The sequence below is a fragment of the Nomascus leucogenys genome, chromosome 2 (genome assembly GCF_006542625.1).
Source record: "Nomascus leucogenys isolate Asia chromosome 2, Asia_NLE_v1, whole genome shotgun sequence".
Classification (NCBI taxonomy): Eukaryota; Metazoa; Chordata; class Mammalia; order Primates; family Hylobatidae; genus Nomascus; species Nomascus leucogenys.
The window spans coordinates 99,340,527-99,359,107 of record NC_044382.1 but is presented as its reverse complement, the minus strand read 5'-3'; the positions used below and the strand labels follow the sequence as shown (position 1 = coordinate 99,359,107).

The window sequence follows — 18,581 nt, the reverse complement described above, 5'->3', positions numbered from 1 at the left end:
CTCCAGTCTAATACTTTTAATAAAATATTTGACACATTCAAAATAAGAAAGCCCTTGAACATTATTTAATGCATAATTTCAGCTTTCAGAAGATCTATAATAAGCCATTCTAAATAATTACCTACAATTTTTTCATACTTCTACAGCCTCAAGTCACAGAAACAAAAGAAATAAAGAGACCTCACAATGGGTCCTTTAACAAGCCTCTGGCAGAATTTTTTGCAAATTCTTTTAGAAAGTATGCCTATTATATATTTTTTAAATCTTTAAAGAGAATTCTATAACTTTAATTAATGGCCCTTCAGGCAGCACTCATCATCCTTAAAAACATTCCTTAGGCAACTATTTTGAATAATAATAAGTGACTCAAGGAGACATAGTTAGTCCTCTTGAATACTTGAGGAATAAGAAAAGCAAATATAATAAAGGCAAAAAAGTAAAGGACAAGTAGACAAAAACTAAACAAATATATGATGAAAGATACATAATTTACTCAACAAATCACTTGTTGAATGAATGATAAGTCACTCAAGTTGTATATCTTAGGATAACAGATTTATGACTAGTCAAAGTGTTGACAATGTAAAGAGAAGTTATTTAAAGAAAGAATGAGCAGAACAGAGACAGGCAGAGGACTCTGATGGCAAAGTAAAGATAGTGTGGAGGCCAGGAAGTGATGTAATAGTCCAGGTGGCAGGTGGCTGGGGACTGGGAGAATGTGGTATGGGCATTCCACAGGGTTGAGGAGGAAGGAGTAGAAAACATGGAAACAAAGTACAATGTGAGAAACAATCTATAAAAAGTGAAAGGTAAATAGAATGACATCAGCAAGATGGTGGAATAGGAATTCTCTGGCTCTACCGTTTTCTACAGAAATCCAGTTTGCAACTATTCAGAGACAAGAATGCCTTGATGAATATCCCAGAACATGGGAGTGAGGCTGAAACAACCCCTTGGACCACAGACAAAGAACAGCTACACTTGAAGTGTAAGAGGAACAGTTTCTCTTTGACTATGTTGCCCCTCCCCCAAGCCAGCACAATCTGGCACACAAGAGATTCCCCAGGAACTGTGGGTTTTTACAGAGGGAAGAAAGATTTGAGTTGGAGGCAGACATTCAGCTTCCCCAACATTCTGGGCCCATTCTCAGGTAACACTCCCTTGTCTTGCCCCACTGGAAACACTAGCTATCAACAGAGCTAGACCACCTGAGGTCACTTAGAAACAACCAACAGGGGTAGGGCTCACAGTGATGGACTAGCAGATCTTGGTGGTGGCTCTGCCTTGTGGCCAGTAGAGGCATACCACCAGAAAGGATACCCAACAGCGTTGCTCTGCATGAAGCACAGCTGACAGGCCTCCCAGGCCAAAATCCCTGGCCAGCTTCCACACCCAACCTTCGTGCTCTCCTTAAAACTTCCCCAGGCCAGGAGATAGCGGCATGTTGATAATTATCTGCTGAGTGAACATCTAGCTCCACCCAAGCCTAGTGATTGAGTTGCAACCAAGCTCTAGTATACTCTTTAGTCCTTTCTCAGGCCAGAAGGCAGGGGTGCATTTGTGATCATTCACAGAGGGAGCATCTGACCCCACCTAGATGCAGCTACAGAGCTGTGACCTAGCCAAGCCCTGGTGGTCTCCTTCACAGCCACTTCCAGGCCAAGAAGCAAGGGCAGGTCAGCATTATCCACAAAGGGACCCTCTGATCCTTCCCAGACCCACTGACTATCCAAAGAGATCATCTGACCCTACTCAGACCCAGTTGCAGAGCTGTGACTTAGCCAAGCCCCAGTACTTTCCTTAACTTCGCTCCAAGCTAGAGGTTAAAGGCAGTCAGCAATTATCTGAATCTAGTCCTCCCCAGACTCAGCTAGTGAGCATCAATCCAACCAAATCCTGGGGCTCTCCTTAAGCCCTTGCCAGGCCAGGGGTCATGTGCATGTATGTGAATGTCTTCTGAGGGAAGCATCTGACTCTGCTCAACTCCAGCAGCTAAACAGCTACTGAACCAAACCTCAGTGCTCTGCTTAAGGATACCCTAGTATGGGAGGCAAGCCCATGTCCATGCATATCTATGCAGCATAGCCTGTGGTCCTGCCTATCCTGAGTAGTTAAGTAGCAACCTAGACACCTCACCCAGCCTCCCAGCCAAGTAGGTGGCCCTGCACAGATATAGATCCCAAACCAAAGTACTAGCCAGCCAGAGAAGACAATCTACAACACTGTCTGATCAGAGGCAGTTACTAAGCCCAGGCAACAGCTCTGACTTACTGAAGACCCCAACCAGAGATCTCACTGGATCTCAGAGCACAGCCAGCACTTCCATTTGATCCCAGGTCACAGGTAACAGCCCAGCCCAAATACAAAACATGGTAACAAAGTCTACTTGTCTGGGGTCACTACCAACTAACCCAACCAGAATCCCAAGCTAGACTAAACAGTGAAGTTCTATCACCACCACAGAATGCTAGAAAAGCCTGAAAATGGTGGCTGTTTCCTCACATGTGCAGATGCCAACATAAGGATTTTTTAAAAATCAGGGAAATATGACCAAAAGAAACTAATAAAGTTCTAATAATGGATCTTGAAGAAATGGAGATCTGTAAAATGAATGACAAAAATTCAGAATAATTCTCTTGAAGTTCAGGGAACTATAAGAAAATACAGATGAAAAAGTAAATGCAATTTGGAAAACAATTCATTAACAAAATAAGAAATTTGACAAAGAAATAAAAACAAACAAAAAAAAAACAGAACTGCTAGAGATAAGGAATACAATGACATTTTAAAAATTCAGTAGAAAATTTCAACAGCAGACTTGATCAAGCAGAAGAAAGAAAATTAGTGACTTAAAAGATAGGATACTTGAAGTTATCCAGTCAAAGAAGCAAAAATAAAAAAGAATGAAAAAGAATAGAGAAGGCCTATAGGAATTGCGTGACACAATCAAGAGAACTAAGCTGTACATAACAGGAGTTCCCAAAGAAGAGAAAGAAAAAATACTGAGAATCATTATTTTTAAAAATAATGGCTGAAAAATACCCAAATCTGGGGAAAGACAACACTATCTAGAAATTGGAAGCTCAAAGTTCTCCAACCAAATTCAACTCAATGAAGAGTTTACCCAAACAAAAATCAAATACAAAGAAAGAATACTGAAAGCAGCAAGAGATAGAGAATATAGTCACATTCAAAGGAGTCTCAATATGGCTAATTAGCAAATTTCTCAGCAGAAACCCCACAGACCATGAAAGAGTAGAATAATAAACTCAAAGTTATGAAGGAGGGGAAAAAAAAACTTCCACCAAGAATACTTTACTCAGGAAAGCAGTCCTTCAGAAACAAGAGAGAATTAAATTTTTCCCAGACAAAGGCTAAGAGAGTTTGTTACCACTCAGCCTGCTCTATAGAATTGCTAAAGAGAGTTATTTAAGCTTAAATGAAAGTCTGATAACTAATAACATAAAACATGAGAAAATTTAAAAAAACTGAATGGTATAAGTAATATAGTCATGTTCAGGATATTCTAATAATGTAAGGTGATTATATAAAGCAAATTTATCTCTACTCTGAGACAAAACTATTAAAAATAACTGTAGCTATAATACATTGTTAAGAAATACAAATTACAAAAAAAATTCTGAGATCAAAATCATAAAAGTTTTAGGGGAGAGAACATAAAAATATAGTTTTTGTTTGCTATGAAGTTAATTTTTTATCAACTTAAAATAGCTGCTTTTGAGTACAAGATGTTTTATGTAAACCTCATTGTAACCACAAAGCAGAAAACTACAGTGGAAGCAAAAACTATAAAAAGAAAGGATTCAAAGCAGACCACCATAGGAAACCATCAAGCCACAAAGGAAAACAGCAAGAGAAGAAGAAAGAAACAAAAGATCTACAAAACAAACAGAAAACAAATAATGAAAGGGCAGTAGCAAGTCTGTTCCTATTAATAATTATCCTGAATGAAACTGATTAAATTCATCAAAAGACACAGAATGGCTGAATGTATTTAAAAAAAAAAAAGATCCAATCATATGCTGCCTACAAGAGACTGTTTACCAAAAATGACACACATAAAGTGAAAATGAAGGAATGGAAAAAGGCATTCCTTGCAAATGTAAGTCAAAACAGAAGGGTAGCTATACTTATATCAGGTAAAATAGACTTTAAGTAAAAAACTATAAAAAGGGACAAAGAAGACCATTATATAATAACAAAAGGGTAAATTCATCAAGAAGACATAGCAATTATAAATATACATACACCCAACATTGGAGCACCTAAATAATAAAGTAATTATTAAATGATCTGAAGGGAGATATAGACTGCAATACAATAATAGTAGGGGACCCCAGTATCCCACTTTCAACAATAAACTATCTAGACAGCACATCAATAAGAAAACACTGGACTTAAATTACACTGTAGACCAAAATAGACCTAACAGACATAAACAAAATCTTCTATCCAACAGCAATAGAATATACTTTCTTCTCAAGCAAACAGAACATTCTTCAGGATAGACTGTATGTTAGGCCACAAAACAAGTCTTAACAAATTTAAGAGCACTGAAAGCATAGCAAGTATGTTTTCTGATCATAAGGGCATTAAGCTACAAATCAATAACAGAAGAAATCTTGGGAAATTCACAAATATGTAGAAATTAAATATACTCTAAACAACAAGTGACTTGCAGAAGAAATAAAAAGATACCTTATGACAATAATAAAAATAATATACTAAAATGTATGGTATGCAGCAAAAACAGTCTGAAAAGGAAAATTTACAGCAAGAAACACCTGTATTGAAAAAGAAATAAAATATCAAATAAACGGTCTAATATTACAACTAAAGGAAATAGAAAAAGAACAAACTAAGCCCAAAGTTAACAGAAGGAAGCAAATAACAAAGAGCAAAAATAAATAAAAGACCAGAAAAACAGTAGAAAAAAATAAATAAAACTAAGAATTGTTTTTTTAAAAGAAAAAGTTGACAAACCCTTAGCTACATCAACTAAGAAAAAAAGTGCAGATTCAAACAAAATCAGAAATAAAAGTGGAGACATTACAACAGATACCACAGAAATACAAAGGATCAAGAGAAACTACCACAGTTATGTGCCAAAAACTGGATAACCTTGAAAAAATGAATGTCTAGACACATAGCACCTACTAAGACTGAATCATGAAGAGATAGAAAACTTAAGCAGATCAATAATGAGTAAGGAAATTAAAACAGTCATAAAAAGACTCATATCAAAGAAAGTCCCAGAACCTGATGCCTTCATGGCTGAATTCTACCAAACATTTAAAGAGCAAATACCAATCCTTCTTAAATTACTCCAAAAAATTGAAGAACAGAGGATAGTTCCAAATTCATTTTACAAGGCCAGCATTATCCTAATATAAAGGCCAAAGACACTATAAGAAAAAGAGAAATTGCAGGCCAATATCTCTGATGAACAAAGATGCAAAAATCCCTAGTAAGACAATAGCAAATTGAATTCAACAATGCAATAAAAGGATCATTCACCATGATCAAGTGGGATTTATTCTTGGAATTTATGGATGGTTCAATATATGCAGATCAATAAATGTGATTCACCACACTAAGAAAATAAAGAATACAAACCAAATAATCATCTAAATCAATGCAAAATAAGTATTTGAAAAAAAAAAAAACAACATCCTTTCATGATAAAAGCTCTCAAAATAATAGGTATAGAGGAAATGTACTTCAACACAATAAAAGTCACATATAACAAACAAGTAACCAACATTATACTCAATGGTGAAAAGTTGAAAAAGGTTTTCTCCAAGATCCTGGCCAAGACAAAGATGCTCACTATTGTCACTTCCTTTCAACATAGTTCTGAAAGTTCCAGCCAAAGCAATTAAGCAAGAGAAAGAAATAAGACATACCTAAATAGGAATGGAAAAAATTAAATTGTCTCTGTTTGCTGACAACATGTTTTATATATTGAAAACCCTAAAGTTTGCATTAAAACAAACTCTTAGAACTGATAACTGAAGTCAGTAAAGTCGCAGGATACAAAATCAACATACAAAACTCTGTAGCATTTCTATACACTAATAACTAGCTATCCAAAAAAGTTAAGAAAACAAGCCTATTTACAACAGCAATAAAAAAAATACTTTGGAGTAAATTTAACTAAGACGATGAAAGACTCGTATACTGAAAACTGTACAACACCGATGAAAGAAATAGAAAAAAACACAAATAAATAAAAAGATATCCCACATTCATGAACTGAAGGAATGAATATTGTTAAAATGTTCCATGCTACCCAAAGTGATCTACAGATTCAATGCAGTCCTTATCAAAATTCCGGTATCATTTTTCTATTTTTACAGAAATAAAAAAAATTTAAATTCATATGAAACCACAAAACACTCTGAATAGCCAAAACAATCTCAAGCAAAAAGAACAAGGCTGGATGCACCACACTACCTGACTTCAAAATATAAAGCAATTATGATCAAAACATCTTGGTACTGGCATAAAAACAGAGTGACTGATCAAATGGGATAGGATAAAAAGCCCAGATATTAACTCACACATTTACAACCAATTGATTTTTGACAAAGGTGTCAAGAACACACAATGAAGAAAGAGAGTCTATCCAATAAATAGTGTTGAGAAAACTGGATATCCACATGTGGAAGAATGAAATTAGACCCATATTTCCCACCAAATACATAAATCAACTCAAAATAAATTAAAGACCTTAAGTTATAAACTACTCAATGAAAACAGGGGGAATGTCTCCATGACATTAATCTGGGCAAGGATTTTTTTATTGATTCCAGAAGTTCAGGTGACAAAAGCAAAAACTGACAAATGGGATTGCATCAAACTAAAAAGCTTCTGCACAGCAAAGGAAACAATTCACAAAATGAAGGGACAACCCAAAGAATGGGAAAAAACATTTTAAAACCATACAGCTATCTGATAAATGGTCAATATCCAAACTATATAAGAAACTCAAATAACTCAATAGCAAGGAAACAACCCAATTAAAAAATAGGCTAGGCTGGGCCCAGGGGCTCACATCTGTAATCCCAGCACTTTGGGAGGCTGAGGCAGGTGGATCATGAGGTCAGGAGTTTGAGACCAGCCTGGCCAAGATGGTGAAATTAGCTGGGCATGGTGGCAGATGCCTGTAATCCCAGCTACTCGGGAGGCTGAGGCAGAAGAATCACTTGAACCCGGGAGGCAGAGGTTGCAGTGAGCCGAGATTGCACCACTGCACTCTAGCCTGGGCGACAGAGCAAGACTCTGTCTCAAAAAAAAAAAAAAAAAAAAAAAAAAAAATAGGCTAAGGACCTGAAAAGACACTTCTTAAAAGCTATCTTATATATGGCCAACAGGTTCATGAAAAAAATGTTGATCACTAATCATTAGGAAAATAAAAATTAAAACCAAAATAAGCTATCACCTCACACCTATTAAAATACATCTTATAAAAAAATAAGTGTTGAAGAAGAGGAGAAAAGGAAATCCTTGCAGATGCACTGTTGGTAGAAATGTAAACTAGTAAGATGTCGTGGAAAATGGTATGGAGGTTCCCCCAACAATGAACAGAATGATCCAGCAATACCCACTTCTGTCTAGGAATATGTCAAAAGAAATTGAAATCAGTATGTCAAAGGGATATCTGCACTCTCATGTTCATTACAGCACTATTCACGATACCCAAAATGTGAACTCAACCTATATATCTATCAACAGATGAATGGATAAAGAAAATGTGGTATATATATGTGATGGAATACTATTCCACTTCAAAAAAAGAATAAAATTCTGTCATTTGGGACAACATGGATGGATCCGGAAGACATTATGCCAAGTAAATAAGCTAGGCACAGAAAGACAAATACTGCATGATCTCACTAGTTGTGGAATCTTTTAAAAGTTGAATTCATAGCAAGGAGTACAACAATAGTCACCAGGGCGGGGAAAAGCAAGAGAATGGGAAGTTGGTGGTCAAAAGGTACAAAATTTTGGCTAGACAGAAGGAATTTTTCAGATCTGCACACCAGGGTGACTATAATCAGTAATAATGTATAGTATATTTCAAAATAACTAAGAGTACATTTCGACTGTATCATCACAAAAATGTTAAGTGATGGATATGTTAATAGCTTGATTTAATATTCCACGTTGTATACATTTATCAAAACATCATACTACACTCAATATGTGTAATATAATTACAACTTGTAAATTAAAAATAGTACTAATTTAAAAGTTAGACATAAATAACCTGTGATTCCTGGTCAGTAGTTGAGGTGACTTAAGGTAACACTGCCTAAATGTTAAATGCCTGATAAAGAAAGCAGTAGTCGGGCACCTAAGGGAAAAATTCCAAATACTGACTCCTGTATTTGTGCTAAATCTTCTAGTCTTCCCAATCAATATAATTTACTTTGTACATTTTAACATTTGTGAGTTCAACTATCCCCACGCATGGATGTCTCCAAAATCCAAACCTTTAACTCCAATTTCTTCCTGATTCTAGTTCCACATCTCTACTAACCACCTACACATGCTTCTACATTATCTCAAACTAAAGACACCTATAAACAAGTTCATCACATTTCCCACTACGGACATTTTCTGCGCCTTTTCCTAATTTAAAACCATTCTCCTCCCAATTGCCAAGGTATAATAACTTTTGCTCCTCACATTTGAACAGACATCAAGTGCTGTTGAATCTTCATTTCTAACTTCTCTTTCCCACAAGGATTTTCATTTCTAATTTCTCTTTCTCACAAGAATCTTTACTCCTAATTTCTCACCCCAGCTAAAGGCCCTCTTCAACTCTTGCCCAGGCAGTTGCAAGTTACTTCATCCAGCATATTCTATACACCAAAGCTATGAGGAGTTGTAACACATCCCTTTGATCATCATTTGCCATTGAAAAGCCTTCAAGGATTTCTCTATCTCACTCCTGCTGAGTGTGATCCAGGGATCTAAGAGACATTGAAACCCTTTTAGAGGGTTTCAGAGGTCAAAACTGTTTGCATAATAATATGAAAATAATGTTGTTTTCATAATAATGCTGTTTTTCTACTTCACTCTCATTCTTTCATGAGTGTATAGAACTTAGCAGAGGCTAAATGACTGATAATACTGCAGTAGACTGAATTCAGATGCAGACATGAGAACCCAGACTCAGACAAGTACTGCCTGATCTCACTTATATGTGGAATCTGAAAAAGTCAAACTCAGAAAAGCAAATTGTAGAATTGTGCTTGCCAGGGGCCAGGGTGTGAGAGAAATGGGGGATTTTGATTAAAGAGTACCAACTTTCAGTTATAAGATGGGTAATTTCTGTGGACCTAATCCACAGCATAATAACTCTAGTTAACAATAATGTATTGTATACTTGAAATTGCTAAGAGACTAGATTTTAAGTGTTTTCATCAAAAAAAGGTAAATATGTGAGGTAATGGATGGGTTAATTAGCTCAACTGAGGAAATACATATCATTATATGTATATCAAAATATCACATTGTATATCTTAAATATATACAATGTTTATTTGTCAATCAAGCCTTAATAAAGATGGAAAAAAGTTAATTAATTAAGAGAATCAGTTGGGCACAGTGTCTCATGACTGTAATCCCAGCACTTTGAGGCGGGAGGATCTCTTGAAGCCTGGAGCTCAAGACCAGCCTGGGCAACACAAAGAAACTCCACTTTTACAAAAAAAAAATTTTTAATTATGTGGGCATGATGGAGCATGCCTGTAGTCCAAGCTATTCAGGAGGCTGAGGCAGGAGTATGGCTTGAACTCATGTGTTCAAAGCTGCAGTAAGCTATGATTGCATCACTACATTATAGCCTGACAAATGAGCAAAATGCTGTCTCTTTAAAAAATCAATTAAATACATAAAAAGTAGAATCTATATACCATGTATTAAAACAGACATTAAAGAGATATTCAAAAATTAAAATAAAACCAATGCCACTCTTCTCATAAAAGTGTTCGTTTTAGAAAGTGTTTTTAAAAAATAACGTTATATTTACACATAATGAGTATATTGCTGTCATTTTAAAATAAATGACTTTAAAATTTCTCAGTTTTAATCTCTTACACAATAAATATGAATAGATTCTAAGACCAAAATGTGTGAAAACTGCTGGATGATTTCAGGCACAGGCACACCATGTGCCTGCCATTCCAGGCCGTCTTCTCTAGATTCCAGTGTTGTATCTCCAATCTCAGCACCACAACATTCTGGTCAAATCCTCTGTCCCTGGCACTTTCATCTACCAATGGTGCCCTCAATGCTATAAACACTTCTGCCTTTTTCCTTTGCTCATACCTTTCCCTCTGCCCAAAGTGTGTCCTGCCAATCCACGCAGACATAGCTCAAGCTCTCTCTTGTCTCTCTTAATCACTCCAATTCTACCCCTCACAGAGCAAATGGTATTGGTCATTGAAATGGTTTGGCTCTGTGTCCCAACCCAAATCTCATGTCAAATTATAATTTTCAGTGTTGGGGGAGGGACCTGGTGGGAGGTGACTGGATCACAGAGGCGGATTTCCCGCTTGCTGTTCTTGTGATAGTAGGGGAGTTCTCCCAAGATCTAGTTGTTTAAAAGTGTGAAGCACTTCCCCCTTCACTCTCTCTTTTTCCCTCCACCATGTAAAGAAGGTGCTTGCTTCCCCTTCACCCTTGATTGTAAGCTTCCTGAGGCCTCCCAAAGCATGCTTTCTATACAGCCTGTGGAACTGTGAGTCAATTAAATCTTTTTCCTTCATAAAATACCCAGTTTCAGATAGTTTTCTAAAGCAGTGTGAGAATGGACTAATACAGTCCTATACCTTGAATTAGTATCTTAATATTTTTTCTTGCTTCTCCAACCATACATTAAGGCTTTTAAGTAGAGGAATTCTTCATAGCATTGTAGCATTGACTTACATATAATATCAAATTAATAACTGTGTGCCATTTAATTCATACAGAATTGCCATATCTCAATTTAAAAGCAGGACTGTGATTCACCCAGAGTCACCTGTGGAGCCACTCAGGCTTGGCTCACAAATTCTCTAGAGACCTCGACAGGAGACATGATGACCCACTGTCTGTGTCTCCTCCCTACGCTATGAACACCCACCCCATGAGCCAGCTTGATAAGCTCACCATGCCAGCTGGCCTCAGCTTCATCTCCTTATCATCACTGGCCCACCCAAGGGATTCCTTGCCAACCCTAAAATAATCCTACAACCTGCAGACAGCAATAATACCTTGGGTTCTCTCCAATCGACTTTGTTTCTGAAACCACAGTGATTAAAAATATTGCTTATGTTTCTGACGTGTAGATTAAAGTACAGAAGACCAAGAAAGGGTTTCAGACTGTGGAGGAGGCTGGGAGAATTAATGAAGATGGAAGAATTCTCATAGTCATTCTCCAACTTAAAAAAAATTCTTAAATGCAAATACTTGCTATTGCCATATACATACTTTCATATTTTAAAAATATATATTTAATGTCACTCTTCATGTTTCTCTAGACAAAAGAAATATATTATTTTTATTCTTCACTAATATTTTCCTCTATATTTTAGTTATTCTGATTATTCTCAAGCCAATGTCCATTCTGAAAGTATTAATCTGCAAAAGGAAAACTGCAATTCAAAAGAATTTCAAAAAATTCTAGGATTTCTGGAAGGAGTACTGTAAAGATCTTGATGTTACATTCCTATTAAAATATCCAGAGTCGGCTGGGGACAGTGGCTCATGCCTATAATCCCAGAACTTTGGGAGGCCGAGGTGGGCAGATCACAAGTCAGGAGATCAAAACCATCCTGGCTAACACGGTGAAACCCCGTCTCTACTAAAAATACAAAAAACTTAGCCAGACGTGGTGGCGGATGCCTGTAGTCTCAGCTACTTGGGAGGCTGAGGCAGGAGAATGGCAGAACCTGGGAGGCGGAGCTTGCAGTGAGCGGAGATTGCCCCACTGCACTCCAGCCTGGGCGACAGAGCGAGTCCCTGTCTCCAAAAAAAAATACCCAGTGTCTGGCAATGTGACACTAAATCTAAATCAATGAGATTAAAATCATTCTGGCTTTCCATACTACCTTTAGAATTGGTGAGCAGTTGAAAAGTCCTTACCTATTCCTGAGGCTGGTGTGAAGGAGTGGATTCTGTTAACAGCAGCAAAATCTAGGGACTGAAAATACCTGAAGGAAGACTGTCCCATCTCCCAGATGAAAATATCAATTGAATTCTGATCTCCTACAATAATGAAATAAAAGTCAAATCTTAATGCAAAAGTTACAGAAAAAATGACAAAATTACATAATAAAACTACAATAAAAATATCAAGAAACAAATTTCCTCAGAATCCATTTAGTCTAATAAAAATACAAGTTAATAGGAAGTACTTCAAAAGTCTTTTTGCATTTACTGCATGACGTGAATACATTATTAGTCATTAACCATGATATAATGTTAAAGAAAGAACAAGGACAATTTTTTTTTTATTTTTTTAGGAATGTTGCAATTTTACCCATGAAAGTCCTACTCAGCAGCAAAAAGCAAATTTTCCTTCCAAGAATATTCTGAAAGAGTCTTATAAAAAGTTCTGAACATCATTTATTAATACTATAAATTATTCATGGCACATCAAGTAAATACATATAAAAAGTTACTTGTTTGTATCCTGGGTATAAAATATTCATGTATCTTTCAACTTTACCTACCTACTTCCAATTTTGTTTTCATATAACTTTCAGGTAGTAGTCAGAACACAAGATTAGGGGTATAATGCTTAAATATTTCTCAAAAATCCATTTATAGCTGACAATTAATACTTATCTATCAAGAAATATTCTATGGATTAGTAAAAAATTATTGCAAGAGCATTTTCATATAAAATATACCATATGAATGCTAGATGATTTCAATAACTATATATATACTACAAATACTTTATCTTCTCACCTAGAAAGACATTTTTGGCAAACATTAAGTAAATATCATTGGCTGAAGACAAAGCCTCAACTTCTGTTGTCCCACTGACAGGCACCTCTTGAAAGTTAATAAACCCACTGCCAGACCATCTGAATAAAAGGGAGTTTAGCCTGGCATTAGCCTGGGAAATGGCTAAGAACACAGAGCCTCCCTTGTTGAACAAGGCCACCATCAGCACACCTCGGACAGGGAGTTTTTGATGCAACACGAAGCTTCCTCCATTCCACCTGAAGACCTGAAGGAAATGTTGAAATACAAAACCCTTTATGACTAGGAATTTAGCACTTGCGAGAATGTAATCAATACCATATGTTTACTCTCTTGGATCCTTTTATTTGGTTAAAAAGATACTTTTGTAAATAAGAAAATACTAAAACTGATGCTCCCTCGCTGCTCTCTCCCTTATCTAATCTGTGAGTGTGCACATATATGTCTATGCACATAAGTACACATACACACACACACACACAGAGTGAATGAAAGCGAAGTTATTTGAAAAGAAATCAGTATCAAATGTACATCTGGGTAAGGGTTGGTGACAGCAGGGAAAGGGAAAGCTAAAACCAGGAAATAAACTATATATGAAAATTTAGAACTGAATAAGAAACATTCTAATGCTGCAATATTATTATCAATTCCTCAAGCAATAGAATACAGAGAAACACCTAAATCCTTTTTGTCCCCATGGTGGCAGTCAATGCACACAAGGTTTCAGGGTAAGTGTTCATAAATGCAAAATTAAAATTCAGACCCCACCTGAAGGCAAGCTGGTCAGTGTCACAGAAAATTACACTTATTCAGTCAACAATTACGAACTTTTGAGCCACAGACATTATGCTAGGAACTATGGATACAGCGGCCTTTCCCTTTATGGATCTTATTAACTATTAGGAAAAGGTAAACAAGAAACATATCAATAATTAAGTCAATGTATGAGTATAAAATGAGTCAAGTACTGAAGATGACAATTAGGATGGTCTGATAGAGAATTACGAAGGTATTTGGGAAATCAAGTTAGAAGGAACAACATGACAAAGTTCTTAAGACAGAAAAAGTTTGTCATTATCTGAATAAAGACTGGACGGAATCTGATAGTGCTGGGAGAATGATGAGAGTTAAGGCTGGAGAGGTAAGATCATCATGGAGTAACTTCCATTAGGGTGACCATATAATTTATCACCTAAACAGGGATCCTTCAAAGAGTGAAAGGGGCAATATTAATAACAATACCAGAACAACAGGCATAATCCAGTACTTTCCAAGGCAAATGAGGAAATATAGTTATCCTATGTTAAGCCCATATTAAATAATTTCAAATTTATTCTAAGTATAATTGTAAATCATTAAGTGGTTTTAAAATCAGAAATAACATTAGTCAATTAATATTTTCAAAAAATGCCTCCAGTTACTCAATGGAGAATGGATCTGAGGAGGTCAAGGAAGTTCAGAGAACAGCTAGGAGGACACTATAATGGTGTGGAAGAGAAATAATGGGGACTTGGAGTAGGGAGGAGTAGAGATGAAATGTCTTCACTTACTGACACATGTAATCAAAAATACTTAATGATAAACTCGATGTGAAAGAATAAAAAGGAGTAAGTTCAAGACCAGCTTGAGAAACATGGTGAAATCCCAACTCTACAAAATACAAAAAATCAGCCAGGTGTGGTGACACACGCCTGTTGACCCAGCCACCCAGGAGGCTAAGGTAGGAGGATCACCAGAGCCCAGGAGGTCAAGGCTATAGTGACCTGTGATAACGGCACTGCACTCGAGCCTGGGCCACAGAGCCAGACCCCATCTCCCGCCTAAAAAAAGGAGTAATCAAGGAAGAAATATCCCAGGATTCTGTCCTAAGCAACTGAGTTCGTGGGGCTGCTATTTCCTGAGATGAAAGCTAGCACTGAAGTAACAAGTTTCATAGTGAGAACCAAAGGTTCAGTTTGGGATATGTTAAATATTATGTACCAAAAATATATTTAAGTGAACATGTCAATAGGCAGTTAGGTATGTAGGCCTGGAATACAGAGGAAAGGCTACAGATATAATCTAAAATACACTAGCCTATTGCTGATATTTAAAACCATAGGATTGATAAAAGTATCCAAGTGAATGAAGAAAAGGAAAAAGAAATTTGAACTATAAGTCAATCTTTCTGGAAAACTCCAAGACATCTAAGTTTACGAAAGGGAAGAGGAACTGGCAATGGGGACTGAGAAGGATCACATACACACACACACACATACACAGAGAGAGAGAAAAAGGGAAAAGGAAAATTTGTGTAGTGTCTTAGAAAGCAAGATAAGATTTATATTTGAGGATGAGGTGACTGTCACATGCTGGTGGAATGCATAATGATTACGCAGAAAAACACCCACTGGATCTGGCAATGCAGTTGTCATCGGTGAGCACGGGGAAGTAAAGACAAAACAAGTAGATAATTCTGTCAGGATGTCTTAATATAGAGGGGGGAAAGGAAATGAAACGAAAACTAGAAGGGAATGAGATCAGGGGAGGAATTTCTTTTTAAGCTGGGTGAAGCTAGAACATTTATTCTGATTGAAGTAACCAAATAGGGAGAAATAAACGCCAGAGATGGAGGGAATAGCTAAACGTTATGAGGACAAGATGGGCACCTATGTGAGAGGCCTGGATTTTTAGAAGGGACACTTTCTCTGTTGTAGCAGGAATAAGGAATAAGATTGGATTTCAAGTGGGTTTTTGAATTTGGTGTTGGGAAAATGAATAATATCCCTTTTGGTAGCTTTCATTTCAACAAGGGAATTAGCTGAAAATGGAAATGTGAAGCATGTATGGAAGTTTATGGAGTGACAAAAGTTATCAAATAAGCATTACTAGAATTACAAGATCTAGTTTACTAAAGAAATGTGGGGTTTCTGAGGTGATACTGAATGCCCGTGTGGCAATGCTAATCATGAATTTTCAGTGATACTCTCTGTCTGGCTGTGTGATTATTCTCCACAATGTTTTGTGATTCAATTAAATTCTAATTAAATGTTCATATCTATTATTACATTATCCTTGGCTCTTGAAGATAATATAATATTTTATGACTCTGGTGTTTAAAAATTAACTTTTAACTAACCAGTCTTTACATTCTACTTTACCACAATCAAATTATGGTTTTCTTTTATACTAAACCAGCAGACCACACCTTTGGTAAATTTCAATTATAATGTTAAAAAGAAAAGCAAAAAAAACCCACTTCATTTTAAAAGAATCAAACCTGAGTTAATTCGGAATCATCTCTCTGACTTGCAATGATTAAATAATCTTGGCTGTCTGAAGTGAAATATCTTACTTGAGAACTTTCCAGAATAATGATAGTTTGTACCTGCAAGGACAGAGTGGGAATGAAAACTTGAAGAAGACTTGAACTAAGAAAGCCAGTGAACACACTAATAGCATGAGTTACTATCTGAAGTGCAAGACTTAAAAAAATTTAATACCAAGCTATGCATAACTGTCATTTTAAAAAGACAAAAATATCCCCGGACTAAGATACTTTGCCAAAATGTATATCAACTCACAAAAAGTCCTTTTTCACATTAACATAAAACATACATTATCTTCCAATTTGAACAATCTTACAAATCTTAATTTCTTTTAAAGAAAGTAATCTATTTAAAAGTGAAAATTTTTTTACCAGGAATAATTTAAATCCAGATGTGAATGTAAACACACTGTTAAGAGAAGGCTTTTCTTCATTTCTTTCTTCATGAGTAATCACAAAGTAAGGAGAAAAACCAATATTAAAGGCCTCACAAGTTTTAGGATTTTCTATATTTAAATCCTAGAAAATGAGGAATAAGAATACAGTAATTCATGATACATCTAAACTTTATCTATACATTTTATTTTTGTACTATAAAAAAATACTGATGTTTACCTCAACTGGAATAAAAATCCCCTGCCATCGGTAAACAGTAACAGATGATTTTCTTAACATTATACCATATATTAAATTTTCCAAAGTAAAGAAACACCAGCCAGAAGCTGATTCATCCAAAAAACTTTGAAATACGGAAAACACAACATCCATTCCCCCTGAAAAACACAAATCATGGTTTACTAGTTTATTATTCCTTCAAAAACTTATCTATTCTAATTTATTGTTTAAATAATGAGACAAGTGCGTTTGTGACTACAAATGAAAATCCTTTCATGACGTGTGTGTGTATGAGAGTGAAAAGCCACAAGTGAGAAAACTTTAAAATAACTACAAATAATGAATTCGTACTGCAAATAATAATTTTTTAAAAATTATTATTTAAAAAACAAGAAAATTTGTAAATGCTCTGCTTTATACCTACACATACTTTTCCAAGGTGTATTTAGAAATAAATACTAAATGTGGCTGGCCATGGTGGCTCACGCCTGTAATCCCAGAATTTTGGGAGGCCAAGGTAGGTGGATCACTTGAGGTCAGGAGTTTGAGACCAGCCTGGCCAACATGGTAAAACCATTCTCTACTAAAAATACAAAGATCAGTTGGGTGTGGTGGCACGCCCCTGTAATACCAGCTACTCGGATGGCTGAGGCACGAGAATTGCTTGAACCCAGGAGGCGGAGGTTGTAGTGAGCCGAGATAGTGCCACTGTACTCCAGCTTGGGTGACATGGCCAGACCCTGGCTCAAAAACTAACTAAATAAATACTAAATGTATATTTTAAAGGGAAATATGCAGAACATGATTTTTATCAACTTCCGTAAAGCTGATGAAAATATAACTGAGAAATTTTACAATAATAAATACCCTTTATAGAAACATGATAAGCATTTGGTTTAAAAAATGTACCCTATTAATTTGAAATTATGCCCATCTTATTTTTCACTTTACGTTTTATATATTTTAAGAATGTCAAGCAGACTCACATATTTCAAATGGCTGTCAAGGTTTTATCAAACTGCTACGACTGGTACATGTTTTAAAATTCTGTACTACAAAAAAAAAAAAAGGACAAAAATAAAAATCCCCTAACTAATGAAGAGCAAAAATTTAAAAAAAAATGCATAATCTCTTAACATGGCTGCTTCCCTCCAAAACATTAAGTTCTTTTTAAATTTTGGTTAATGGTGTGAACATGATGCAGTAAGAACAACTATCAAGGTTGAAACCTGGGCTCCCTATAAATGATTGATCTTTTTAGATTACCAATTCAAGAGAATTTGTCAATGCCTTACATGTAATATCCAATAGCAATTTCCTTTCCTAAAAATCCAGCATTTTAAATTTTTATGTTGCTCCCTTTTAAAGACATACTGCAGATTTTTCATTTAGAGTCCCAAATGGTCCTGACATATGGACAAATCCTTCTCTACAATAATTCAAGACGACCACAAATGAAGAATAAGCAATGACTGCTAACGATTAAGAATCTCCAACATGTGCTCTCATGAGTACTTCCAAAAAACACATGCAAAGTCCAAGCAGTAATGGAGAAATCTAAATTAGAAACTAGAATCTTTCTTTTTTGGATCCCATCTCAACTTGTCTTCTAGACAACCATACCACTATTAATTATCTCCTTTTTCTTCTG

At 35.9% G+C, this 18,581-nt stretch overlaps 1 protein-coding gene across 1 annotated transcript in view; it reads right to left on the bottom strand.

Moving 5' to 3' along the window:
* ADGRV1 (adhesion G protein-coupled receptor V1) overlaps positions 1-18,581 on the bottom strand; it is a 602,359-nt gene that overhangs the window by 420,363 nt on the left and 163,415 nt on the right. The window contains exons 46-50 of the mRNA XM_003261601.2: positions 16,931-17,088; positions 16,688-16,834; positions 16,268-16,375; positions 12,991-13,255; positions 12,160-12,282 (exon numbers count right to left, since the gene is read on the bottom strand). Of these exons, the coding sequence (XP_003261649.2) occupies positions 12,160-12,282; positions 12,991-13,255; positions 16,268-16,375; positions 16,688-16,834; positions 16,931-17,088 (801 nt within the window). The remainder of the gene's footprint in view (positions 1-12,159; positions 12,283-12,990; positions 13,256-16,267; positions 16,376-16,687; positions 16,835-16,930; positions 17,089-18,581) is intronic.